At 36.8% G+C, this 23,177-nt stretch overlaps 1 protein-coding gene across 2 annotated transcripts in view; it reads left to right on the forward strand.

Moving 5' to 3' along the window:
* Nucleotides 1–23,177, forward strand: part of MTREX (Mtr4 exosome RNA helicase) — a 93,078-nt gene that overhangs the window by 39,983 nt on the left and 29,918 nt on the right. For both annotated transcript variants that reach the window (XM_040262535.1, XM_040262536.1), the window contains 5 exons: nt 223–348; nt 4,160–4,310; nt 11,288–11,460; nt 12,035–12,103; nt 20,817–20,945. In XM_040262535.1, coding sequence (XP_040118469.1) covers nt 223–348; nt 4,160–4,310; nt 11,288–11,460; nt 12,035–12,103; nt 20,817–20,945 — 648 coding nt within the window. The remainder of the gene's footprint in view (nt 1–222; nt 349–4,159; nt 4,311–11,287; nt 11,461–12,034; nt 12,104–20,816; nt 20,946–23,177) is intronic.

Here is a 23,177-nt window from a genome sequence, read left to right on the forward strand (position 1 = left end):
CCTTATAGCCATTTGATCATTACAGAGCTAAAATTTTGCAGCATTATTCTTAAGTATTGCTTTTTTGTCTTTTTACGTAAATCTTTCCTAAAAGTTCATGTTTTTAATCTTGTGTCTTTTCTTCAAATGTATAGCTTGTGCTTGTGTATTTTATGATAAGAAAAATCTTAAGAATATGTTTTTCAGCAGATTTTCTCCTAAACTTTGATTATTTTCGTTCAGATTTCCTCTGGTGAATATATTCAGATGTCTGGTCGTGCTGGAAGGAGGGGAATGGATGATAGAGGAATTGTAATTCTTATGGTAGATGAAAAGATGAGCCCAACGATTGGAAAACAACTACTTAAGGTAACCAAGTTAAGCTTCTGTGCCATCACCAGGAATTTGAGACGCATACTTCAGGACCACATCAAAATTAATTGCATCAGTTCAAATACTTTCTGAGTAGATGAGTTAATTTACTAAACTATCTGGGCTTAGAAGAAGGTAGAGGAGGGTGCTTGCTCAAATTGCTGATACTTTGTACCCTACTTTCTATTCTAATAGGAAAAGAGCAAGTCACACAATGGAGAGGACGGAGGTCTGCAGAGAGGGCAGAAATGTTTATTTTGCCCCCCAAATAAAAGACAAGTCTATCTGCCCACTCCACTGCACAGATTGCTCCTTACCTATCAGAACCAGATGTAGGGCAGATGATATCAATATTTTGCATAACCTTCTTCTATTTTTGTAAGCCCAGATAGCTTAAGAAATTAATTTTACAATCTACCATTCTAATTCATCCTATTAAGAGTGTGTAAATATCCCAATAATAAATTTAAATATATAAGCTTTATTTCAAATTAACCTCCTCATTTTGCTTGTTTAATATTTGTGTTTTGGATTGTCTAAGATACTTGTTTTGTTTTGAAGAGCTTCTCAAGGAAGTTTGACCTGGTTGCTTTCCTTTTCCTTTTCCATGTAGTAAAGAATTATTAAGCATATCCCTAGAAAATGCTGTCAATAAGATAAGAAACTTAACATGCATTAAAAATATAAAATTAGCTGCCAGCTGATTAGCTACTTAAAGCTTCAAAACATGTAAAGACATGCATAAGGCAGTATCTTAGGACTTGCCTAGAGAATTTGAGATAAGGTGGGGAGAAGCCTGGTATGCTGCAACAAAAATAGGTTAATTCTGTTTTTGTTTTTTTTTGTTTTTATATGAGTGAAGGGAAAGCTTATCTGTACATATTCATAGTGATCATATGGTATCTTATTTTCAGTTTTAAAGATTAACACTTGGAAACCCATTTTTAGGATCTATGTAACTAACTTTAGTCCTTTGTGTACAGAAAATGGCCAAGACTGAAAACTTGTATTATTCTTTTAAGTTTTGTTGGCTATAATAAACACTATTTTTCTTTCCTCGTATTTTGTGTATGAAAATAATTGAGTCAGGAGGAAATATCTTAATGACAGCTTCTTGGTTTCTTTAGTACAGATTTTTTTCATTCCATTTACTTGACGGCTCTAGATTTGTTACCCTATAAGTGTAAAGTTCTGTTCTCTTTAATTTAATTAAAGGGAGGAGTTTAAATTTTATTGTGGAAAGGACACTTTGCATGAGATCCACTCTCTTCATAAACTATTATTTTGTAAAATTATCTTGTTATTGACTATTGTATAGCAAATCTCTGAAGTTCATTTATCTCACTTCACTGCAACTTGGTGCTCTTTAATCAGTAACTTTCCAATTACTGCTCCTCTCAGTCTCTGACAACTATCATTCTACTCTTTGAGTCCATGAATTTGATTTTTTTAGATGCCTCATATAAATGGAAGTATGCAGGATTCGTCTTTCCATGATGGGCTTATTTCATTTAGCATAATGTTCTTAGAGTTCATCTGTGTTGTTGCATATTGCAGAATTTTCTTCCTTAAGTCTGAATAGTTTTCTGTTATGTGTATTTAATCACTGTATATATTTTACAGTCATCCTTGGTATTCTCAGGGGATTGGTTTTAAGGACCTCTTCCCCCATACCAGAATACCAAATCCAGGGATGTTTATGTCTCTTATAAATGTCATAGTATTTGCATATACCCTATATACACCCTTTTCTTTAAATCTTCTCTAGGTTATAGTATGGACTACAGTGTTAATGCTATTTAAATAGCTGTAAATACAATGTAGAAAGTTGTTGGTGCACTATGGCACATTCAAGTTTTGCTTTTTGTAACTTTCTGCAATTTTTTTTCCCAAGTATTTTCAGTCCACAGTTGATTGACTCCTCAAATAGGGAGCCTGAGGATACTGAGAGCAGGCTGTATAGCCATATTTTTTAGTATCCAAATTAGAATACTGTAATAGTGAAATAAGGGACTGTTAATGATTATGCCAATATATCTTGTATAAGTTGGGGTTATCCTGGGGTCACTGGATACAGTGTTACAATGCTGCTGCTGCTGCTGGGACTCTGCGACCACATAGATGGCAGCCCACCAGGCTCCCCCTTCCCTGGGATTCTCCAGGCAAGAACACTGGGTGGGTTGCCGTTTCCTTCTCCAATGCATGAAAGGGAAACGTGAAAGTGAAGTCCGCTCAGTCGTGTCCGACCCTCAGGGACCCCATGGACTGCAGGCCTACCAGGCTCCGCCATCCATGGGATTTTCCTGGCAAGAGTACTAGAGTGGGTTGCCATTGCCTTCTCTGGTTACAATGCTATGTTGAGTTTAATGTGATGGAGAATTCAGATAGGTGTATTCTGCAACAGCTGGAATATAAAAGAGCTTGAGGTTGGAAATAAGCTTTTATAATATTGAAGCATCAAATTTCTTAAAGGCAGTAAGAGTAGAAAGGAAAAAGAATAATAAAAAGCTGGTCTGTTTGCAAAATTACAAAGTAGGTGGAAGTTGTCTTTCATTCCTCTTTCTGAAGAATGTGGTTTTCATATAATTCCACATTTCCATTTGGCTCTATTTTCTAGGAAAATGGATACAAATTAAGGTTTTTAGGGACTTACTAACCCCCAAGGTAAATGGCTCTTGATTTTTCAGGAATTAAGGAGTATGATCATTTGAGACTGTTGAAAGTTCTACTCCTTGTCATAAAATCCTGTGTGCATATATTTATAATTCTGAATGCAATAAGGCTGGCTTATGGATTGCAGTTTAAAAGTTCCTAAATACCTTAAGAGTATTTGCATATTTTGCTATGCCATTTAGGGATATGAATATTTTGTGACACTTCTAAGTATTCTAGCATGTATCTTTAAGAAGTTGGTCATTTCTCCTATACAACTACATAATCATTTTCAATCTTAGAAAGTATTTGCATTTAGAAAGTAGTATTCCTGAAGAAACATTGTAAGAAAAGTTTAAGATCTTTAGAAAGTATTTTGGATATAAACCATATTGCAAATTAAGGTCACACTATTTTGTGATAAATGTTTTATTTTGCCTGGCCCTTCTTTGGTAATAGCTACAGTTAGGGAGAAAAAGAGGAATTGTCAAACTGTGGATAAAGAATGACCTATAAATTTTGGGGAAATACTAGAAAGGTTTGTGTCATTCTAGGAAATTGAGAGTTTCAAGGTAGCTCATTTTTATCTGAAATAAATTTAGTGTGCTCTGTCAACATAGGCTAGGTTATGCTACTGTAACAAACCTAAATCTCAGTAACTTAAAGGTTTGTTTCTCTTAAGCTGTTCATCGCAAATTTACAAAGGAGACTCAACTTATTATTGGTTATGGATTCAAGCTGATAGAGAAACCGCTGTCTTGAATACTAGCAGTCACTGTGCCAGGAGGGAAAATACAGCTTTCACACCACCAATTAAATATTTGGCCAGGAAGTGCTACACCACTACACCTGGTTTGCCCTCCACACTGAGGACCAAATCTGTAATCCTGTCAGGTGTCTAGACTGCAGACAGCTAAATGTATTTGACCAGTAGTATATTAACTACTACTGTCTTATTTAGCGATTTTTCCCCCCCTTCACTTGCCCAAAAAGCTACTCCTTTACAACTTTGTGTGGGTCATTTAAAAGAAGGAACTTAGTATGTTTCTATAGTATTCTTTAATGTAGACTGAATTATTAAGCAGTTTGAGGTTAAAATGTTTGTGTGAATTTATTTGAAAAACCTATAGCATTAACATGTTTTTTCCTCTCTTAGGGCTCAGCTGATCCTCTAAATAGTGCTTTCCATTTGACCTACAACATGGTTTTGAACTTACTACGAGTAGAAGAAATTAATCCTGAGTACATGTTGGAAAAATCCTTCTACCAGTTTCAGCATTATAGAGCAATTCCAGGAGTAGTAGAGAGTAAGTATAAAATTACTATAATAGCTTTATTTAGCTAAGGTAGGCTAAATAGCAAGGTGGATGTGTTATTGACTGCTTTGGCCCTTGGTTTTTTTCTGGTAAGCTAAGAATTGGTCCTTACATAAAAGTACAGTAATGTCCCACCTGGAAAATTTTAAAATGAAAGTAAGAAAACCCTGTCAGAACATGATGCTGCTGCTAATTCAAATGTAGTATACTTTATTGTTATAGACATATCACATAGTAACTCATTTGTGAATAATGATAATAACAAAATTAAGATAATGCTTTCTGAAGTCCAAAAGTAAGTGTTCTGTGGGTAATTATGTTCAGGTAGAGCTCTGTGTTGTGTGTTGATCCTTATTTTAGAAGATAGCATGGCTGATCATCATTTAGAGCTGATTAAATTCTAAAATAGAAGAAAGATTTAAAACGCTGGTTTGGGTAAATCTTGTAAAAATAATGCATAGTCATAAAGAAAAAACACAAATTTTGCAAAAGATACAAAGGAAATTAAAGCTCAGTTGTGATCTCGCAGACAGCCACACAGCCAACTGTTAACACTTTGGGTTCTCCCTTTTTTTATATACATATTTTTCATATTGTTTTTCAAAGTCAGATTTAACAATGCTTTGGTAATAACAGCAATGCTATTTATAATATCAATTGTTAAACATTTACCATATGCCTAGCATTTTGTTAAATGCTTTACATTCACTCACTCACTCATTCTGGCTTTTTAAGGTTAATTTCAAGTATCCTTTGAAAGTGTAGTTTTTAATGACTATATAATTTCACTTTGTAAATGTCCTGTGAATTATTTAATAATAAAGGCAACAATACCTTTCCATCAAAAGTAGATAGGACACTACTACTCAATTTTCATGTAGCTAAAAGTAGACAAAGTATAATAGTGTGCCTTAAAAAAGCGGAAAAGACTTGGAACATTGAAGTAAGTTAAATTCACATTTTTTTTTTACCCTTACCTAGATGAGAGATCATAACTCTTTCCTGTTAATTTCTTACATCTTAATTAAGAACAGCTTCTTCATTACAAACTATAGCTCTGGAAAAAGCTTTGGCATCATTTTACAGCTGTAAAAGAAATAAGGCATAAGTTATTAGTATATTAGGTTACACATTTGATTGATGACAGGTTTGAGATTAGAATCTTGGTCCTGTTCCTAACTAAGCCATGCTGTTTTTATTAAAGCATGGATCATCCCTTTTTGATTATAAGAGTAGATGTAGTAAATTATCTTGGAGAAGGCAGTGGCACCCCACTCCAGTACTCTTGCCTGGAAAATCCCATGGACGGAGGATCCTGGTAGGGTGCAGTCCCTGAGGTCGCTAAGAGTCGGACACGACTGAGCGACTTCACTGTCACTTTTCACTTTCATGCACTGGAGAAGGAAATGGCAACCCCCTCCAGTGTTCTTGCCTGGAGAATCCCAGGGACGGGGGAGCCTGGTGGGCTGCCGTCTATGGGGTCGCACAGAGTCGGACACGACTGAAGCAACTTAGCAGCAGCAGCAGCAGTAACTTATCTGCCAAACATGGATGAGAAAACACTTGAGCTGACTTATTTTAAGAAATGTGTGACTGTGTGTCTGTGTGTCTGTGTGTGTTAGCTGCTCGGTCGTGTCCAACTCTTTGCGACCCCATGGACACTAGCCCATGAGGCTCCTCTGTTCATGGGATTCTCCAGGCGAGAATACTGGAGTGGGTTGCCATTCCCTTATCTTCCCAACCCAGGGATCGAACTTGGGTCTCCTGCATTGCAGGCAAATTCTTCACCATCTGAGCCACCAGGGAAGCCCTTTCTTAAATTTCCAGAAGCAAAGCCATTGATTAAATATTTAAAACACATCATATAAAATTAATCACAAATATAATTTTAGATCACTTTACATTTTATTGGGTTGGCCAGAAAGTTTGTTCAGTTTTCCATGAGACATTGCAGGAAAACTCAAATGAACTTTTAGCCAACCCAATATTGTTTTCTTGTTAAGTATTTAATACAGTTTGTCTTGATAATAAGCCATAGCCTTAGCAAGGAGAAAGGATGATTCTTGTTTCAAAGAATCGTGATTTTAAAGGAGCTATAAATCTTCCTTCATGCAAAAAATAATATGTGATAATAGAATTAAAAAATCAACAGAATTTAAGTACAGTGTGGATTTGGGTTTAAATTAAGGAGGTATTAAAATTAGATTGATACAGAAGAAGGAAAGTCATTAATTTTACTTTAGTTCATAGAAATTTCAAATGGCTGTTGTTCAGTATATAGTTACAAGCCACCTTAAATATTTTCACTAAAAAGAATGAAACTTTAAAGTATTCCAAGGCAGTTAGCACTATCATTCATGATTAAGATAATTATGCATACACATACAGCCAGAAAGACTGAATAACCAAAAGAAATAGGATGTACCTTGGTGCACTTACTTTTTCTTTTTTCTCTTCTTTATAAAAATAGTATATTTGAACAGTTATTAAATTACTTTAAAAATTGAAATATAGTTGATTTATATAATATTGTGTTAGTTTTAGGTATACAGCAAAGTGATCTGGTTATACACACATGTATATGCATAAATCTATATTCTTTTTTAAAAAATTATTTTCCATTATAGTTTATCACAGGTTACTGAATATAGTTCCCTGTGCTATATAGTAAAACCCTGTTTATTTTTTATATGGTAGTGTGCCTCTGTTAATCCCTTGCTCCCAATTTATCCCTCCCCAACCCTTCCTATTTGGTAAAGTTTGGTAAATTACTTTCTAAACTTCACCTTCTATTATTCTTTTGTAATTCCATAGGAAATATCCCAGATACAGTACAAGATAGTGGCAGAATTCTCCAAGTATTTTCTCAGTTATGTTGGTGGGAAAGTAATTGTGGTTTTGCTTTGTTGAACTTTGCTGTTTGGTATTGGAATACATTCTTAAATAAATGTTCTTAAATATTCAGATTTAATTTTAATCTTTTTGTTTATTCATTAATAGATAATGCTGTGGTTAAATAGCAAGAGCTGTGGAGTTAGACTTGGGTTTAAATCCAGACTACCTCAGCCTTGTGTTGTTGTGTTGTACTTAGTCACTTAGTTGTGTCTGACTCTTGTGACCCATGTTCATGGGATTTTCCAGGCAAGAATACTGGAGTGGGTTGCCATTTCTTTCTCCAGGGGATCTTCCCAACCCAGGAATCGAACCTAGGTCTCCTGCTTTGCATGCAGACTCTTTACCAACTGAGCTACCAGCCTTAGTTTGTTTTTTTATGCAATTGGAATAATACCTAGTTCATTCAACTCATGAAAATTAAATAAGATCATTTATGTTAAATGGTCAGTAAATACCTATTTTATTAGTGTTAGTAATGCCATAGATCAGTAAAGCCATTTAAACTTAAACCTTTCATAAAATTTCCTCAGTACTGGGGGTAGCATTTCATTTCTCCATCTCTTACAGCTCTATCTGTTGCACGTTTTATATGATACAAATATGTCTTTGGAACCACCATCTCTCTCCCTCAAAAGGGGAAAATTGGTTGGAAATTGTCCTAAGAGTTTATGGGCATGTCTCACGTGCTGTTTCCTAAGATACTGAGGCTTTCTTACGGCAGTACAGAAACCAGCTTATACTGAGGTTCCTCGACTCTTTAATTGGCTAGAAAGAGATACTATCCTTAATTTGGGAAAAAACAGGCTGCACCTAAATTAACTTCCTTAGCTGTAGTTAGAGTAGCTGTAGTTAGAGTCCTACTTACAAAACACATGTGATTTCTTAAAATGTCTCTCCAACTTTTGATTCATTAGTTAAGTAGTCTGAGAACAGAAATGCTTTGGAGTGGAGGATGGGGGCCTCAGGCAGTCTTTGTGTATATCATCTCTCCATAAACAACCCGTCAGTGCTTATTTAGTATTCTACTGATACCTGCAATGTTACTTTGTAACTTTTGGTAGAGCAGCAAGATTAGCATCTCAGTGTATAGTTTTCCTTCTCATAGAACCTCGTATTGACTTTAGCCTACCAATTTTTAAAAATCATAATCTTTTTCTGATTATGTTTACTGCTGTAACATGTGTTAAGAATAGCCTTCTATTCTCAAGTGAAAGGAACATGATTCTTGTAAGAAGTAGGGCAGTTCATTAAAAATAACCAGGATGATGCAGTATGCCTCAGAGGGTGTCAAAGACCAGAAGTTAGAGGTCGAAAGAAAAAAGAAAAAAAAAAAATCCAAAGAGCATGTCTCAATACTTACGTAGACTTTTGCAGCATCTTGACTCTGGTGTCACTGAAAATAAGCAATTAATAAAAATAAATAGGCTTAGAGGAGGAGGAAGTAGTCTTCAAACTCTGAGTCTCCTTACATGTCCAGTCTCCAGCCAGCTTTATAAATGTCTAAATGTGTCTTTCTTAAATTGTGGTGCTCGAAGGTAAATCGTATATTCTGCATGGGGTCTGGCCAGGGACAATAGAAATGTTGTAACTGCTCCTTTTGATTTTTCTAAGAAAGAAGTCAAGTGCAAGAAGAACTGTAGAGAAGAGCATTGCACTTGCTGCCCCCCATTGAGCCAGGGGATTAATTTTTGGCTCTGCTGCGTCTTTGTTGCTCCTTGGACTTTTCCTTTAGTTGTGGCAAGCAGGGCTACTCTTTAGTTGTGGTGCACGGGCTCTCTGCTGTGGCTTCTCTTGTTACAGAGATGAGGTCTAGGCACGTGGGCTTCATTAGTTGGGTCATGTGAGCTCAGTAGTTGTGGCTCGCAGGCTTTAGGGCACAGGCTCAGGAGTTGCAGCGTGTGTCATTAGTTGCTCTGCTGTATGTGGGATCTTCCTGGACCAGGGATCGAACCCTTGTCTTGTGCATTGGTAGGCGGATTCTTCACCACTTAACCCCTGTGTCAGTTGATTTTTAACAAGTGCTGCTAGGACAGTAGAATAGCCACATGCAGTAAAGTGAATTTGGACCCTTACTCCACACCATAACTGAAAATGGATGGACGTCTTGAATAGAATAGCTGAAACCTTAGAACTCTTTGAAGAAAATATAGGTATAAATCCTCATAAACTTTTATTTCCCAGTGGTTTCTTAGATAAGACACCAGAAGTATAAGCAACAAAAGAAAAATTGAATAAATGGTATTTTGTCTAAATTTGGAAACATTTGGACTTAAACATACACCAGCAGTAATAATAAGAAAATCCACAAAGTAGGAGAAAATACTTGCAAATCATGCATCTGTTAAGAGTCTGGTATGTAGACTATATAAAGAGCACTTAGAACTCAGCAACAAAAAGCAAATAATCTAATTTTCAAATGGACAAAAGATTTGAATAGACATTACTCCAACAAAAACACATAAGTACATGTAAAGATGCTCAACATTATTAGTCATTAAGGAAATGCGTATGATAACCACACTGAGATACCACTTCACACTCACTAGGATGGGTTTTTTTATTATTGTTTTTTAAAGTAATTGACAAAATGGTGTGATCACTAGAAAATAGTTTAGCACTGGTTCGATCCTTGGGTTGAGAAGATCCCCTGGAGGAGGGCATGGCAACCCACTCCAGTATTCTTGCCTAGAGAATTCCTATGGACAGAGGAACCTGGTGGGGTCGCAAGGAATCAGACTCGACGGAACAACTAAGCACAGCAGAGGAAGTTAAGTATAGAATTACCATGAGACCCGATGGTGCTGTCTACTAACGGGTATACATAACCAAAAGAGTTGGAAGTATGTTCAAACAAAAATTGGTGTGTGGAAGTTCATAGCAACATTACAGCCAAAAGGTAGAAATGGTCCAAATGCCCATCAACTGTTAAACAAAATGGTATACCCATATAGAGTGATGTTATTTCACCATTAAAAGGAATGAAGTACTGATACATGACACAACATGGATGATCTTTGAGAAAAGAAAAAGTGAAAGTGAAGTCATGTCCGACTCTTTGCAGCCCCCATGGACTGCATCCATGGACTGCATCCATCCTCCATCCATGGGATTTTCCAGGCAAGAGTACTGGAGTGGATTGCCATTTCCTTCTCCAGGGGATCTTCCCGACCTAGGGATTGAACCCAGCTCTCCCGCATTGTAGGCAGATGCTTTACTGTCTAAGCCACCAGGGAAGTCAGATCTTTGAGAACATTATGCTAAGTTACGGAAGCCAAAGACAGAAGCCACATGATGTGTGATTCCTTATATATAGAATATCTGGCATAGGTAAATTCATGCAAACAGAAAGGTTGCTGGCGTCTAGGGGAAAGAGAGAATGAGTGTTTGCTAAAAGGGTATGAAATTCTCTTTTGGGGTAGTGAAAATATTCTAAAACTACTTGACAGTGATGATTTCATATATTGTGAGTGTACTGTCTGTCATTAATGGTAAATTTTATGTTATGTGTGTTTTATGCCAATAAAAATACTGTTTGTTCACAGTGGAAATGAGCATGGAAGGTGGGTCTGCACTAGGTGAAAGATGGCATCATAGATGTTTAACTAAAAGAACAATTGCTAAAAGGCTAATGTTTAGCCACTGATTGAGTAGAGAGATAACTAGTTAAATTTCTTGTCTTCTGTTTTAGAGACATAGTACCAGGTGATTGTGGAAGCCTAATGAAATTAGCAAAATGGATTTTTTGCAGAGTCAAAGCGCCATATTAGAAGATCCAAAATAGTGCTACTCAATATAACTTTCTGTGGAAATCTTCTGTGCTATTCAAGTAGAGAAGTCAACACCCACATATAACTGTTGAGCATTCTAAATGGTACCAGTGCGACTGAAGAACTATTAAAGGGAAGGGAGAAACTAGGCAGCATGCTTTATGGGGGTCTCTGAATCTTTTCTGCAAAGCTTTTAATCTGTGCAATATGTAGCAGTACAGTCCCCACAGTTATAGTAGTCAAAGATGTGTCCTTGGTATAATCTACATAAGATGTATTTTTTGATACTGTATATGTGTTTTATAGAGGTAAAGAACTCGGAAGAACAGTATAATAAAATAGTAATACCAAATGAAGAAAGTGTTGTCATCTACTACAAGATTAGACAGCAGCTTGCCAAATTGGGTAAAGAAATTGAAGAATACATTCACAAACCAAAATATTGCTTACCCTTTCTGCAGCCAGGTCGTTTGGTAAAGGTATGTCATTTTTATTATAAAATTTTCAATATTTAGTATTTTTTAGATAAAGTAGGTAGATGCTTCCTGCTACAGTAGTTGATCTGTACTGATTTTATTGTTTAACCTGTTTCACATGATACTGATTAAGGAAGGAGGAGTCATTTGAAGGTCTTTTAATCTCTACTGGTTTTCATTTGGGGGAATATAAACTGAAGTAGACAGTTTTGGAATTAATATGAAATATTTCTAGTTAAGAAATGCTATCTAAGAATAAGGCAGTTGTAAGACCTGGATGAATTCATTAGTTATCAAAGATTTCACATCTATTCCAAACAAATACAAGATACCATTTTTCACAGTTTTTTTGCCAACTGAAAGATTCCTGTTGCTTCCTGGAAAGCCTGTGAAATTTGGCAGTCATTTCTTTCTGTAGTGTCAGTGTCCTTTTTTTTTTTAAGTTTAATAGGGATCTTAAAAAAATTTTTTTAACAGGAAAACTCAGAATGTTTTATTAGCCTGTAATGTGGGCATGACATCTAAATTGCCTTTTAACATAAATACTCTTTTTGTACTTCCTTTACTTTCTTTTCAGGTGAAGAATGAAGGAGATGATTTTGGTTGGGGTGTAGTGGTGAATTTCTCAAAGAAATCCAATGTTAAGGTAAACTGTTGTCCTGAAAGTAGAATTGTATATAAATTTTTAGTGAAATGTTTTTTTAGGATCAGAAAATCAATCAGATTAGAAATAGCATTACCTTAAGAGAAGCTATAATAAAGTCTATATAAGGAATTAATTTTTCAGTTAGTCATAGATTTTATCCTTAAAGTGGTATGGTTATTTTCCTAACACTATCACAAATTTTAATTTTATGACTGTTTTACATTTTTTCTCTGAGTTCACCAGTCCTTTTCTATAAATTGAATATTAGAAAAAATTAGCATCTGATACTGAAAATTAGAATTTTGATATGGGTATATATCAGAGACTTAAAAGCAAGACCTTAGGAAAGCTGATCAATTTTAATTATTCTCTCTAATTCATATGAAGGCAATAATAAAGTTGGTTTTGGTCATTAGTTATTTGAATACTTTGAAAATGTCACTCATACGTAAAATCAAGGATAATTTTAATAATGTTAGAAGAATGATCACCTGAGTTAAATCAGCCTTCCTATCTATTATATTTTCTTTACTAGTTGTAGGCACCAACTACACAGGTGCCAGTTAGTGACCTCAGGCAAGACATTTTGTATCTCCATGCCTATTTTTCTTTATTTTTAAAATGAAAGGTTTGCATAAGGTGACATTTACAGTGTTTTAAGTTGACCATTTCATGAGTTTGTTATCATTAACTTATTAATCCCACCTTTGTGTAAAGGTAATTGAGAATTAAGTTTTGGAATTGAAAGTTAGTTCTGAAATATGTAAAGGAAATTTGAGATACTGATGCCATTTGTTATGGAGAAACAAAGTTCCTAGGTTTGTGGTAGGTGTTTCGATTAATGGTCTATGGTTAATCCTACTGAATAGCTTCTTAAGGATATTTAGTTTGCTATTACCATCTTCATAGATTACTTTCATTAGCAATTATTAATTTACAAAAATTTTTTTCAAAGTATTGTCACACTCATTGTCTCCTTTTATTCTAATTTATGAAGCATTCATTGACTACAGACACAGAATCCCTATACTTATTTGGTGAACATAGCAAATGGTGAAAATAACATGGCAATATATGAAATACTTCAATAAAGACATAACCAGTGCATTTAGAGCAGGAGGAGGAAGATATTTTGTGTGAGCTGTGTGAGATGGCACCTGAGGAGAAAGAGAACTTTTGAAGTTTTAAACAGAACCTTAAACACTGAATAGAATTTCATTTCATGGATATTCACTGGTGGAAGTAGTATGCAGCAGGTGCAGAACACTTCAGATTAAGGGAAGGAGAAAAATCAAAGTATTGAGATTAATCACCAAAAGTACTTAAAATACAGATTTTAAGTATGTTGGGTCTGGATTTGAAACATTTGAAAGCAGTAGCAGGGCATTGAAGGTTAATTGGTTGATTGATTTGTTTGGCTTTTTTTTTCCTTTCAGTTTTATTGAGATACAGTTTATATATAGCATTATATAAATTTAAGGTGTACAACATAATGATTTGACTTATATACATCATGAAATGATTATCACAATACATTAAGTGAACACCCATCATCGCATGTCAAAACATTAAAAAATTTTTTAAACTTTTCCATGTGATGAGAATTCTTAGGATTTACTCTTAACCTTCGTTTAACACCTATAGCACTGTTTATTATATATATCATGTTGTATATTATGTCCCTAATATTTATCTTACAACTCTAAGTTTGTATTTTTTTATTACTGTCATCTCATTCCTCCTTCCCTCACTCTTGCCTCTGATAACCAAAAATCTGATTTCTTTCTCTATGAGTTTGTTTTTGAAGCATAATTAACCCGCAACACTATTAGTTCCTGTTACACAACATGATATATTTCTATACATTTCAAAGTGTTCACCTTGATACTTCAGTTGTCACCATGAAAAGATACAGGCTGTATTCCCCACACTGTACAGTTCATGCCTATGAGTTATTTATTTTATAACTGAAAATTTGTATCTCTTAATCTCCCTCACCTACTTCTTTCCTCTCCCTCCTCCCCGTCCTCGCTGACAGCCATCTTCTCTCTGCATCAGTGACTGTTACCATTCGGTTATGTTTGTTGATTAGTTTTGTTTTTCATATTCCACAGTTAAGTGAAATCATCCCATATTTGTCATTCCCTGCTTGGCATCTCTCATTTAGCAGAACTCCTTCCAGGTCCATCCATGTTGCTGCAAATGGGAAGACGTCATTCTTTTTTTCATGGCTTAGTAATGTTCCCATGTGTTTATGTGTGTGAGAGACATCTTTATCCTTTCCTCTATCAGTGGACTCTTCTTGGCTTGCTTCTACATCTTGACTGTTGTAAGATACACAGTAATGCTGCAAAGAATGTAGGGGTACAGGCACATTTCCTTTTGGATAATAATGTTTTTGTTTTCTTCAAATAAATACTCAGGAACAAAATTGCTGGATCATTTGGTAGTTATATGTTTACCTTTTTGAGTAACTGTCATACTGTTTTCCATGGTAGCTACACCAATTTACATTCCCACCAACAGTGTACACGGGTTCCCTTTGTTCCACAAGTTGTTATTTCTTGCCATTTTGATAATAGCTATTCTATCAGATGTGAGATGATACCTCATTGTGGTTTTGATTTGCATTACCCTGATGATTAGTGATGTTGAGCATCTTTTCATGTACCCAATGGCCATGTGTATGTTGTCTTTAGAAAAATGTCTACTTAGCTCCTCTGCCATTTTTCAGTTATGTTTTTTGTTTGTTTGTTTTGATATCACGTTGTATGTTCTTTAGTCACTAAGTTGTGTCTGACTCTGAGACCCCGTGGACTCGCGTGTAGTTCATCTCACTTGCGTGTAGTTCGCCGGGCTCCTGTCCACGGCATTTCCCAGGCAAGAATACTGGAGTTGGTTCCCATTTCTTTCTCCAGGGGGTCTTCCTGACCTAGGGATTGAATCTGCATCTCCTGCTTGGCAGGAGGATTCTGCATTACTGAGCCACCTCACCTCTTATTGGATATAACATGTGCAGATATCTTTCACCATTCAGTAGGTGATCTTTAAGTTTTGTTGATAGTTTCCTTCACTGAGCAAAACCTTTTTGGTTTGATGTCCCTTTTTTAAAATTTTTGCTTTTATTTCCCTTGCCTGAGGAGACAGGTCTGAAAAAATATTACTAAGACCAGTGTTAAAGACTTCCTTACCTGTGTTTTGTTCTGGCAATTTTATGGTTTCATACCTTACATTTAAGTCTTTAATACATTTTGAGTTTATTTTTGTGCACAGTGCAAGAAAGTAGCCTGGTTTGATTCTTCCACATATAGCTGTCCAGTTTTGCCAACAACATTTGTTGAGGAGACTGTCTTTCCCTCATTGTATATTCTTGCCTCTTTTGTTGTAGATTAATTAATTGCCAGTATAAGTGTGGGTACATTTCTGAACTCTATTCTGTTCCATTGATCTATGTCTTTTTTGTGTGTCTGCCATGCATTTTTGATGACTGTAGCTTTATAGTATAGTTTTGAATTGGAGCGTGTAAGATTGTTCTAGTTATTTGGGGTCTTTTGTGTATCCATATGGCTCACATGGTAAAGAATCTGCCTGCAATGCAAGAAACTTGGGTTCTCTCCCTGAGTTGGGAAGATCCAAGGGCATGGCAACCCACTCCAGTATTCTGGCCTGGAGAATCTCATGGTCAGAAGAACCTGGCAGGCTACAGTCATGTCAGTTGTGTCTGACTCTTTGCAACCCCATGGACTATACAGTCCACGGAATTCTCCAGGCCAGAATACTGGAGTGGGTACCTTTCCCTTCTCCGGGGGATCTTCCCAACCCTGGGGTCAAACCCAGGTCTCCCACATTGCAGGCAGATTCTTTACCAGCTGAGCCACAAGGGAAGCCCTCACTTTACTAGGTAGGAAGTAGGTAAAAGTGAAGTGAAAGTGTTATTTGCTCAGTTGTGTTTGACTCTTTACCTGCCAGGCTTCTCTGTCCATGGAATCCTCTAGGCAAGACTACTGGAGTGGGTTGCCATTCCCTTCTCCAGTAACTTCCCTGGTGGCTCAGTTGGTAAAGAATCTGCCTGCAATGTAGGAGACCTGGGTTTGATCCTTGGGTCAGGAAGATCCACTTGAGAAGGAAATGTCAACCCACTCCAGTATTCTTGCCTGGAAAATCCCATGGATGGAGAGCCTGATAGGCTGCAGTCCATGGGATTGCGAAGAGTCGGACACGACTGAGCGGCTTCACTTTCACTGTAATGAAGATAATGGGGACCTCCCTCAAAAGATCCCATGCATGTGCTGCTACACCCAGTGCCCCCAACCCTGCAGCAGGCCGCCACCCACCCACACCTCTGCTGGAGACTCCCGGACACCCACAGGCAAGTCCAGGACACTCTCTTGGGGGGTCACTGCTCCTTTCTCCTGGGTCCTTTCCTGTTGTTCAAGCTGGATTTAGAAAAGGCAGAAGAACCAGAGATCAAAGTGCCAGCATCCGCTGGATCAAAAAAGCACAAGAGTTCCAGAAAAACATCTATTTCTGCTTTATTGACTATGCCAAAGGCTATGACTGTGTGGATCACAATAAACTGTGGAAAATTCTGAAAGAGATGGGAATACCAGAGCACCTGACCTGCCTCTTGAGAAACCTGTATGCAGGTCAGGAAGCAAGAGTTAGAACTGGACATGGAATAACAGACTGGTTCCAAATCTGGAAAGGAGTACATTAAGGCTGTATATTGTCATCCTGCATATTTAATTTATATGCAGAATACATCATGAGAAACGCTGGGCTGGATGAAGCACAAGCTAGAATCAAGATTGCTGGGAGAAATATCAATAACACCACCCTTATGGCAGAAAGTGAAGAAGAACTAAAGAGCCTCTTGATGAAAGTGAAAGAGAATAAAAAAGTTGACTTAGAGCTCAGCTTTCAGAAAACAAAGATCGTGGCATCCGGTTCATCACTTCATGGCAAACAGATGGAGAAACAGTGGCAGACTTTATTTTTTGGGGCTCCAAAATTACTGTAGATGGTGACTGGAGCCATGAAATTAAAAGATAGTTACTCCTTGGAAGAAAAGTTATGGCCAACCTAGACAGCATATTAAAAAGGAGAGACGTTAGTTTGCCAACAGAGGTTCGTCTAGTCAAGGCTATGGTTTTTCCCAGTAGTCATGTATGGATGTGAGAGTTGGACTATAAAGAAAGCTGAGTGCTGAAGAATTGATGCTTTTGAACTGTGGTGTTGGAGAAGACTCTTGAGAGTCTCGTGGACAACAAGGAGATCCAACCAGTCAGTCCTAAAGGAGATCATTCCTGGGTATTCATTGGTAGGACTGATGTTGAAGCTGAAACTCCAATACTTTGGCCACCTGATGTGAAGAGCTGACTCATTTGTAAAGACCCTGATGCTGGGGGAAAGATTGAAGGCGGGAGAAGGGGATGACAGAGGATGAGATGGTTGGATGGCATCACCGACTAAATGGACATGAGTTTGAGTAAATTCCGGCAGTTGGTGATGGACAGGGAGGCCTGGCATGCTGCAGTCCATGTGGTTGCAAACAGTCGGACACGACTGAGCGACTGAACTGAACTGACTCAGTTCAAGGAAAACAGCAAGCCTATCTTCCACAACATTAACCAGTCCAGTCTTACTCGGTGTCTTTTAACTGAGCAGTCTTCTTAGTGTCTTTCAACTGAGGGTAACCCACTCAGTGTCTAAAGTGAGTAAAAATCTTCCCAGTATCGTTCAGCTGAGTTTCAAAGATAACCTACTCCCCCAAAGAGGAATTTATTACCAAATATCTTGTCTGCAAGGAGGGAGACAGACCCAGTTGACCTCTGCTAGTACCAAGACTGGCTCTTCATGGAATTCAGACAAGGGAGAGAAGTCCTTTACTCCAAGTCTGTTTGTTGGTCACCAAAACTGCCTTCAGAAAAAAACATGCATACCCTGAAAGTTAAGAATTGTTTAATTTGGCAGACTTACGGAGGACTTAAGCCAAAGAAACAACCTCAGATAGCTTTGAGGGATTGTTTTGAAGAGGGAAGGGTGGAGTCAGATACATGGAAAGTTTTTGTAAACAAAAACTAGGTAGTCAGAGCTACTGCTGTTAATTAAAGAAAACCAGACACTTTCAGTTAATGAATTTAACTGTGTTTGGGAAGATGCAAGAGTCTGGGCTTATTCATATTGTTCCTTTGATATGCACCTTAACTCTCCTGTTTTTCTCTGTCCCAATCCCCTCAGAGTGAACCATTGGGGTGGGGTGGCTGCAGAGGCTGATGGCTGACAACCTGTTTTGTCTTAATCCTGAGTTCCCCTCAGGATCCACCATCAGGGGTGGCTGCAGTCAGTAATGGACGCACCATTCTTTGTTTTCTCATTTGGCAGGTGACATGGCATTATTTGTCCACAGAGAGAAAATGCATAGTTCAGAAGAAAATATTTTAAAGCATTTTAAGGAGATAAAAATGTATCATCAATATTTCGTGTTGTTTCTTTACATTCTACAATCTTATCAAAAGTATATTTCTCTTATGTGAAGGATGATATTATTAATCTATCAGATAGAAAACGTTTACTGAGAAAAGCTGTATCATTTTAGGAAATAAATGTAACAGAAAGTTTTCATTTAATGCTGCAAAAAGGGAGGCTTGGAATGATTTTCCACACTAATACTTGAGAATATCTCTGTAATGTTGTAAGTGGTTTTGGTAGTTCAGTGTACTGTCTTTGCTTTGTATCTATACTACACTGAAAATTGTTTTAAAACTCCTTGAAAAATAATCATATTTGGAAAAAAAAAACATGCTGAGACAAAACTAGTTTCCCTTTTGAACTGGAAAACGGTTTATGCTTTCTTTAAGAAGTTTGTACTCAGAGGTTTAATTGATTATGATTATACTTTTGATTTGTTTTGGAGATATATTTTACTGTTCTTAGGCAAATTCATAGGTTAGTACAGAAATAGGTTGTAGGCATGAATTAATGGGTATTTCTTGACAATTTTTGCATAAGTCTGTGCAGGAGGGATGGGGGAGATCGAGTAATCACTTCTTTCCCTGTTCCCCTCTCGATCAAAATAACTACTCGTTATGGGGAAGCTACCTGTATTTTTGTCAGGGATGTAAATTTGTGCAGCCACTGTAGAAGGCAGCATGGAGGCTCATCAAAAAACTAAAAGTAGAGTTGGCATGTTGTGCTGTGCTTAGTCGCTCAGTTGTGTCCACCTCTTTGTGACCCCATGGACTGTAGCCCGCCAGGCTCCTCTCTTCATGGGGATTCTCTAGGCAAGAATGCTGGAGTGAGTTGCCACACCCCTCACCAGCGGATCTTTCCAACCAAGGGATTGAATCCAAGTCTCCCACATTGGAGGCGGACTCTTGACCATCCAAGCCACCGGGAAAGCCCAAGAATCCTGAATACCGAAGTTGCCATATGATCCAGCAATCTGACTCTTGTCATGTATCTGGACAAAGCTATAATTCCAAACGATACATGCACCCCTGTGTTCGTTATTCACAATAGCTAAGACTTGGAAACAGTCTAAATTTCCATCAACAGATAAACGAATAGAGAAACGGGATACCTGTATATTTTGGAGTACTGTTCAGCCATAAAAAGAAAGAAGTAATGCCCTTCACAGCAGCATGGATGGAACTAGAGATTATCATACTGATGAGTCAAAAAGAGAGACACAAACATGATATCATTTATATGTGGAATCTAACATATGACCCAAGTTAATCTATCTAAAACAGATACAGACTCACAGAAATAGAGACCAGACTTGTGGTGGCCAAGAGGGAGAGAGGTAGAGGAGGGATGGAATGGCAGTTTGGGATTAGCAGGTGCAAGCTATTAATATAGAATGGATAAACAACAAGGTCCTGCTATATAGCACAAGGAACTATATTCAATATCTTGTGATAAACCATAATGGAAAAGAATATAAAAAGATTGCACTGTATGTATAACTGAATTGTTTAGCAGAAATGAATACAGCTTTGTAAATGTTGTAAACTGTGAAAGTGAAAGTTGCTCAGTCGTGTCTGATTCCTTGAGACCCCATGGACTGTAGCTTGCCAGGCTCCTCTGTCCATGGGATTCTCCAGGCAAGACTACTGGAGTGGGTTACCATTTCCTTCTCTAGGGGATCTTCCCAACCCAGGGATCGAACCCAGGTTTCCCGCATTGCAGGCAGATTCTTTACCATCTGAGGCACCAGATGTAAACTGTAAACCGTACTTCAGTGAAAAAAATAACTTCTCTATTTACCTAATTTTATACAAAAGAGATTATTCAAATATTGAATGAAAAACTAAAATAATCTCCTCTCGGTGTATTTTTCATCTTGTTTAATTAGAGTTATTTGAAGATACATATTTATTTTCTGATACTGATCATTCTTTCGGTTTCATTTTCTAATTCTAGCATAAATTGACCTATAGTAATAAGCTGATTGTTAGAAACTTAACGATGGCCTATCAGGTGACGGTAATCATACTATTTAAATTCATATCATGTAATTCCTCTGTTTTCTCATCCAGTGGAGCATGTTGAAAAATGAAGAGACAGGCTTCATTTCATGAAGGAAACATTGTGTAGTATACGCCAGTCATAGTGCTAAATGCAAGAACATAATTACTGTACACATGGAACTTGTAATTTGTGTGCCAGTTTTTGAAAATTAATATACTTTTATCCCGTTTTTTTTAAGCCTAATTCTGGTGAACTGGATCCGTTATATGTAGTAGAAGTACTTCTGCGTTGTAGCAAAGAGAGCTTGAAAAATTCGGCTACTGAGGCTGCAAAGCCAGCTAAGTCTGATGAGAAAGGAGAGATGCAGGTTTGTACTTTACTTTTCATTTCTAGATTTCAGATATTTATAATCACTGGATTTCCTGAATGTGATTAAAATAAACACTCTCATGATTTCTAAATTGGAAGTTTTCAAGGTTTGTTAAAGCCATCTAAAAACAGTAGGATGATTAATCCTTTTATCAAATTATGGCAAGATAAATAGTGACATAGTGAAGGATAAAGAGAATTTAGTAATGAAGGTGGAATTTACCTGGGCTAAAAAGATGTTTACATTAATTTGTGATTGTTTCATTTTACACTTTATTCCATCCATACTCTTTTTTTTTGCATTCCTATGAAAATAATGATTGAAAATAGCTAATCTTTTGAAAATAAGTTCTAAGATTCCTTAAAATAATTTAATTTACATGTCCTTTTAATTAAGGGCAAAGCATTCAGTTTGCCACATTAGAAACCCATATTGAGTGTCTCCTGTTTTATTTTAATGGAGAAGGCAATGGCAACCCACTCCAGTACTCTTGCCTGGAAAATCCCATGGATGGAGGAGCCTGGTAGGCTGCAGTCCATGGGGTCGCTACTAGTTGGACACAACTGAGCAACTTCTCTTTCGCTTTTGCTTTATTTTAAAATAATTAATATAGAGTAATTGTAATTAAACCTTATTGAGGACTTTTCAAGTATCTTTTTGTAGACCAATATACTGAAGTTTTGTTATTTTTAAACATTGCTTTAAGTATGTGGTACATTGGCTAGGTCTCTGAAGAAAGGTCATTGTAATGATACTTGTCATAATAGGCATTGGTTTGTGGAAAGTAAAATCAGCCACTGCAGCATCATAGTCTGCTGCTTTGGATCGATGAAATGAATGTGAGACTCAGAGTTGTGAGACTCAGAGTTGACAGTATTAGAAAGACTATATTGTTAAACATTTCAAAATAATCATTTAAAAGCCTAGTGTTATCTATAATTTTGAATACCTTCTAGCTTTTGGTCTTTGTTCCTCACTCTTATTTGTTCTCGAGAATTCCACCACCATTGAAACTTACATGATTTCGTTTTCCCTAACATATATCAATTGACTGCTTGCCTAAAATTAGGCTAAAATTCTCCCAATCTAGCATATATTCATTGTAGCCAAAGGAATCTTTTAAGTTGCTGCAACTTGGAATGGCAAATATGTGGCATACATCCCAACCTTCTCCTTCTCTCCTGGCACACACTGATAATAATTCATGGCTTCCTTTTACATTCAAAGCTTAGACTCTTTCTAAGAAAATGATCTGATGAGTAATTCATTGGAGTTAGTATTTTAGGTGAAAACTGTTAGTTGTCTACCGTGTTCTAGGCCCAGATTTTATTAAGCATGCGCATGTGTGCCTGTTTTACTTAAAGATAACGAGAAACTTTGCAGCTCTTAATAATACGATTTCATTCGGTTCAGTTGAAATCTCTACAGAAAAGCCTTCACTGAACCCTGGGCAAACTGAGTGTCTTTCCTCTGCTGAAAAAAACATTTTCTATTCAGTTTACTTTAGCATGTCTTACTAAGGAAATTAAGGTCGACATGCATAAGCATGAATTGCATCAGTACACGTAGTCTCTGACTTTAAGGGGTTTTAGAGATACGGAAGGAGCGTTTTGTGCTCAAAGAGGTGACTTATCGAAGATGTGTGCATGTTGTAAGCTTATAAAAGAAGTAATGAAATTTAGGCAAATTTTTAGGAATGTTAGAACTTTTTAAAGTTACATCTGCATTCCAAGATATGGAAGCAGCATGTGCAGAGCACAGAATAGCCCTCTTTAAAAATAACTCCTGGTTTTTCTGTCTGATGTGGTTGAATGACAAAGGCATAGAATGAAACAGGGAGGAAAAGTATACCTTAAGAAGTTGAATACATATATAATAGTTGCCTTTGCAAATTAATATTTTCAGTAGGACTCCTGGATATAGGCAAATAATGCCATAGGCAGTTTGTAAGGAAATCTCATCTCTCAACTACAGTGATTGTGTAGCACTATTCAGGGTTGGTTTGAATCTATTTCTTTTACATGAAATATGAGGAGGAAATGGGATTTCCATAGTTACCTTTCCCTTCTCTAATTTTAAGTGTATGTAATGCCAAATTTAATTTTTCATCAGCATTTGTGTAAGACTTTGTAAAGTGGCTATTTCTTTTGCCTGTGAAATAAATCTTGAATTTATTTTTCCAGAAAAAATAAGATGGCTTAGAATATAGCTAGCTTTGGATAGTAGTTG

This window comes from Oryx dammah, unplaced genomic scaffold (assembly GCF_014754425.2).
Source record: "Oryx dammah isolate SB20612 unplaced genomic scaffold, SCBI_Odam_1.1 HiC_scaffold_20, whole genome shotgun sequence".
Classification (NCBI taxonomy): domain Eukaryota; kingdom Metazoa; phylum Chordata; class Mammalia; order Artiodactyla; family Bovidae; genus Oryx; species Oryx dammah.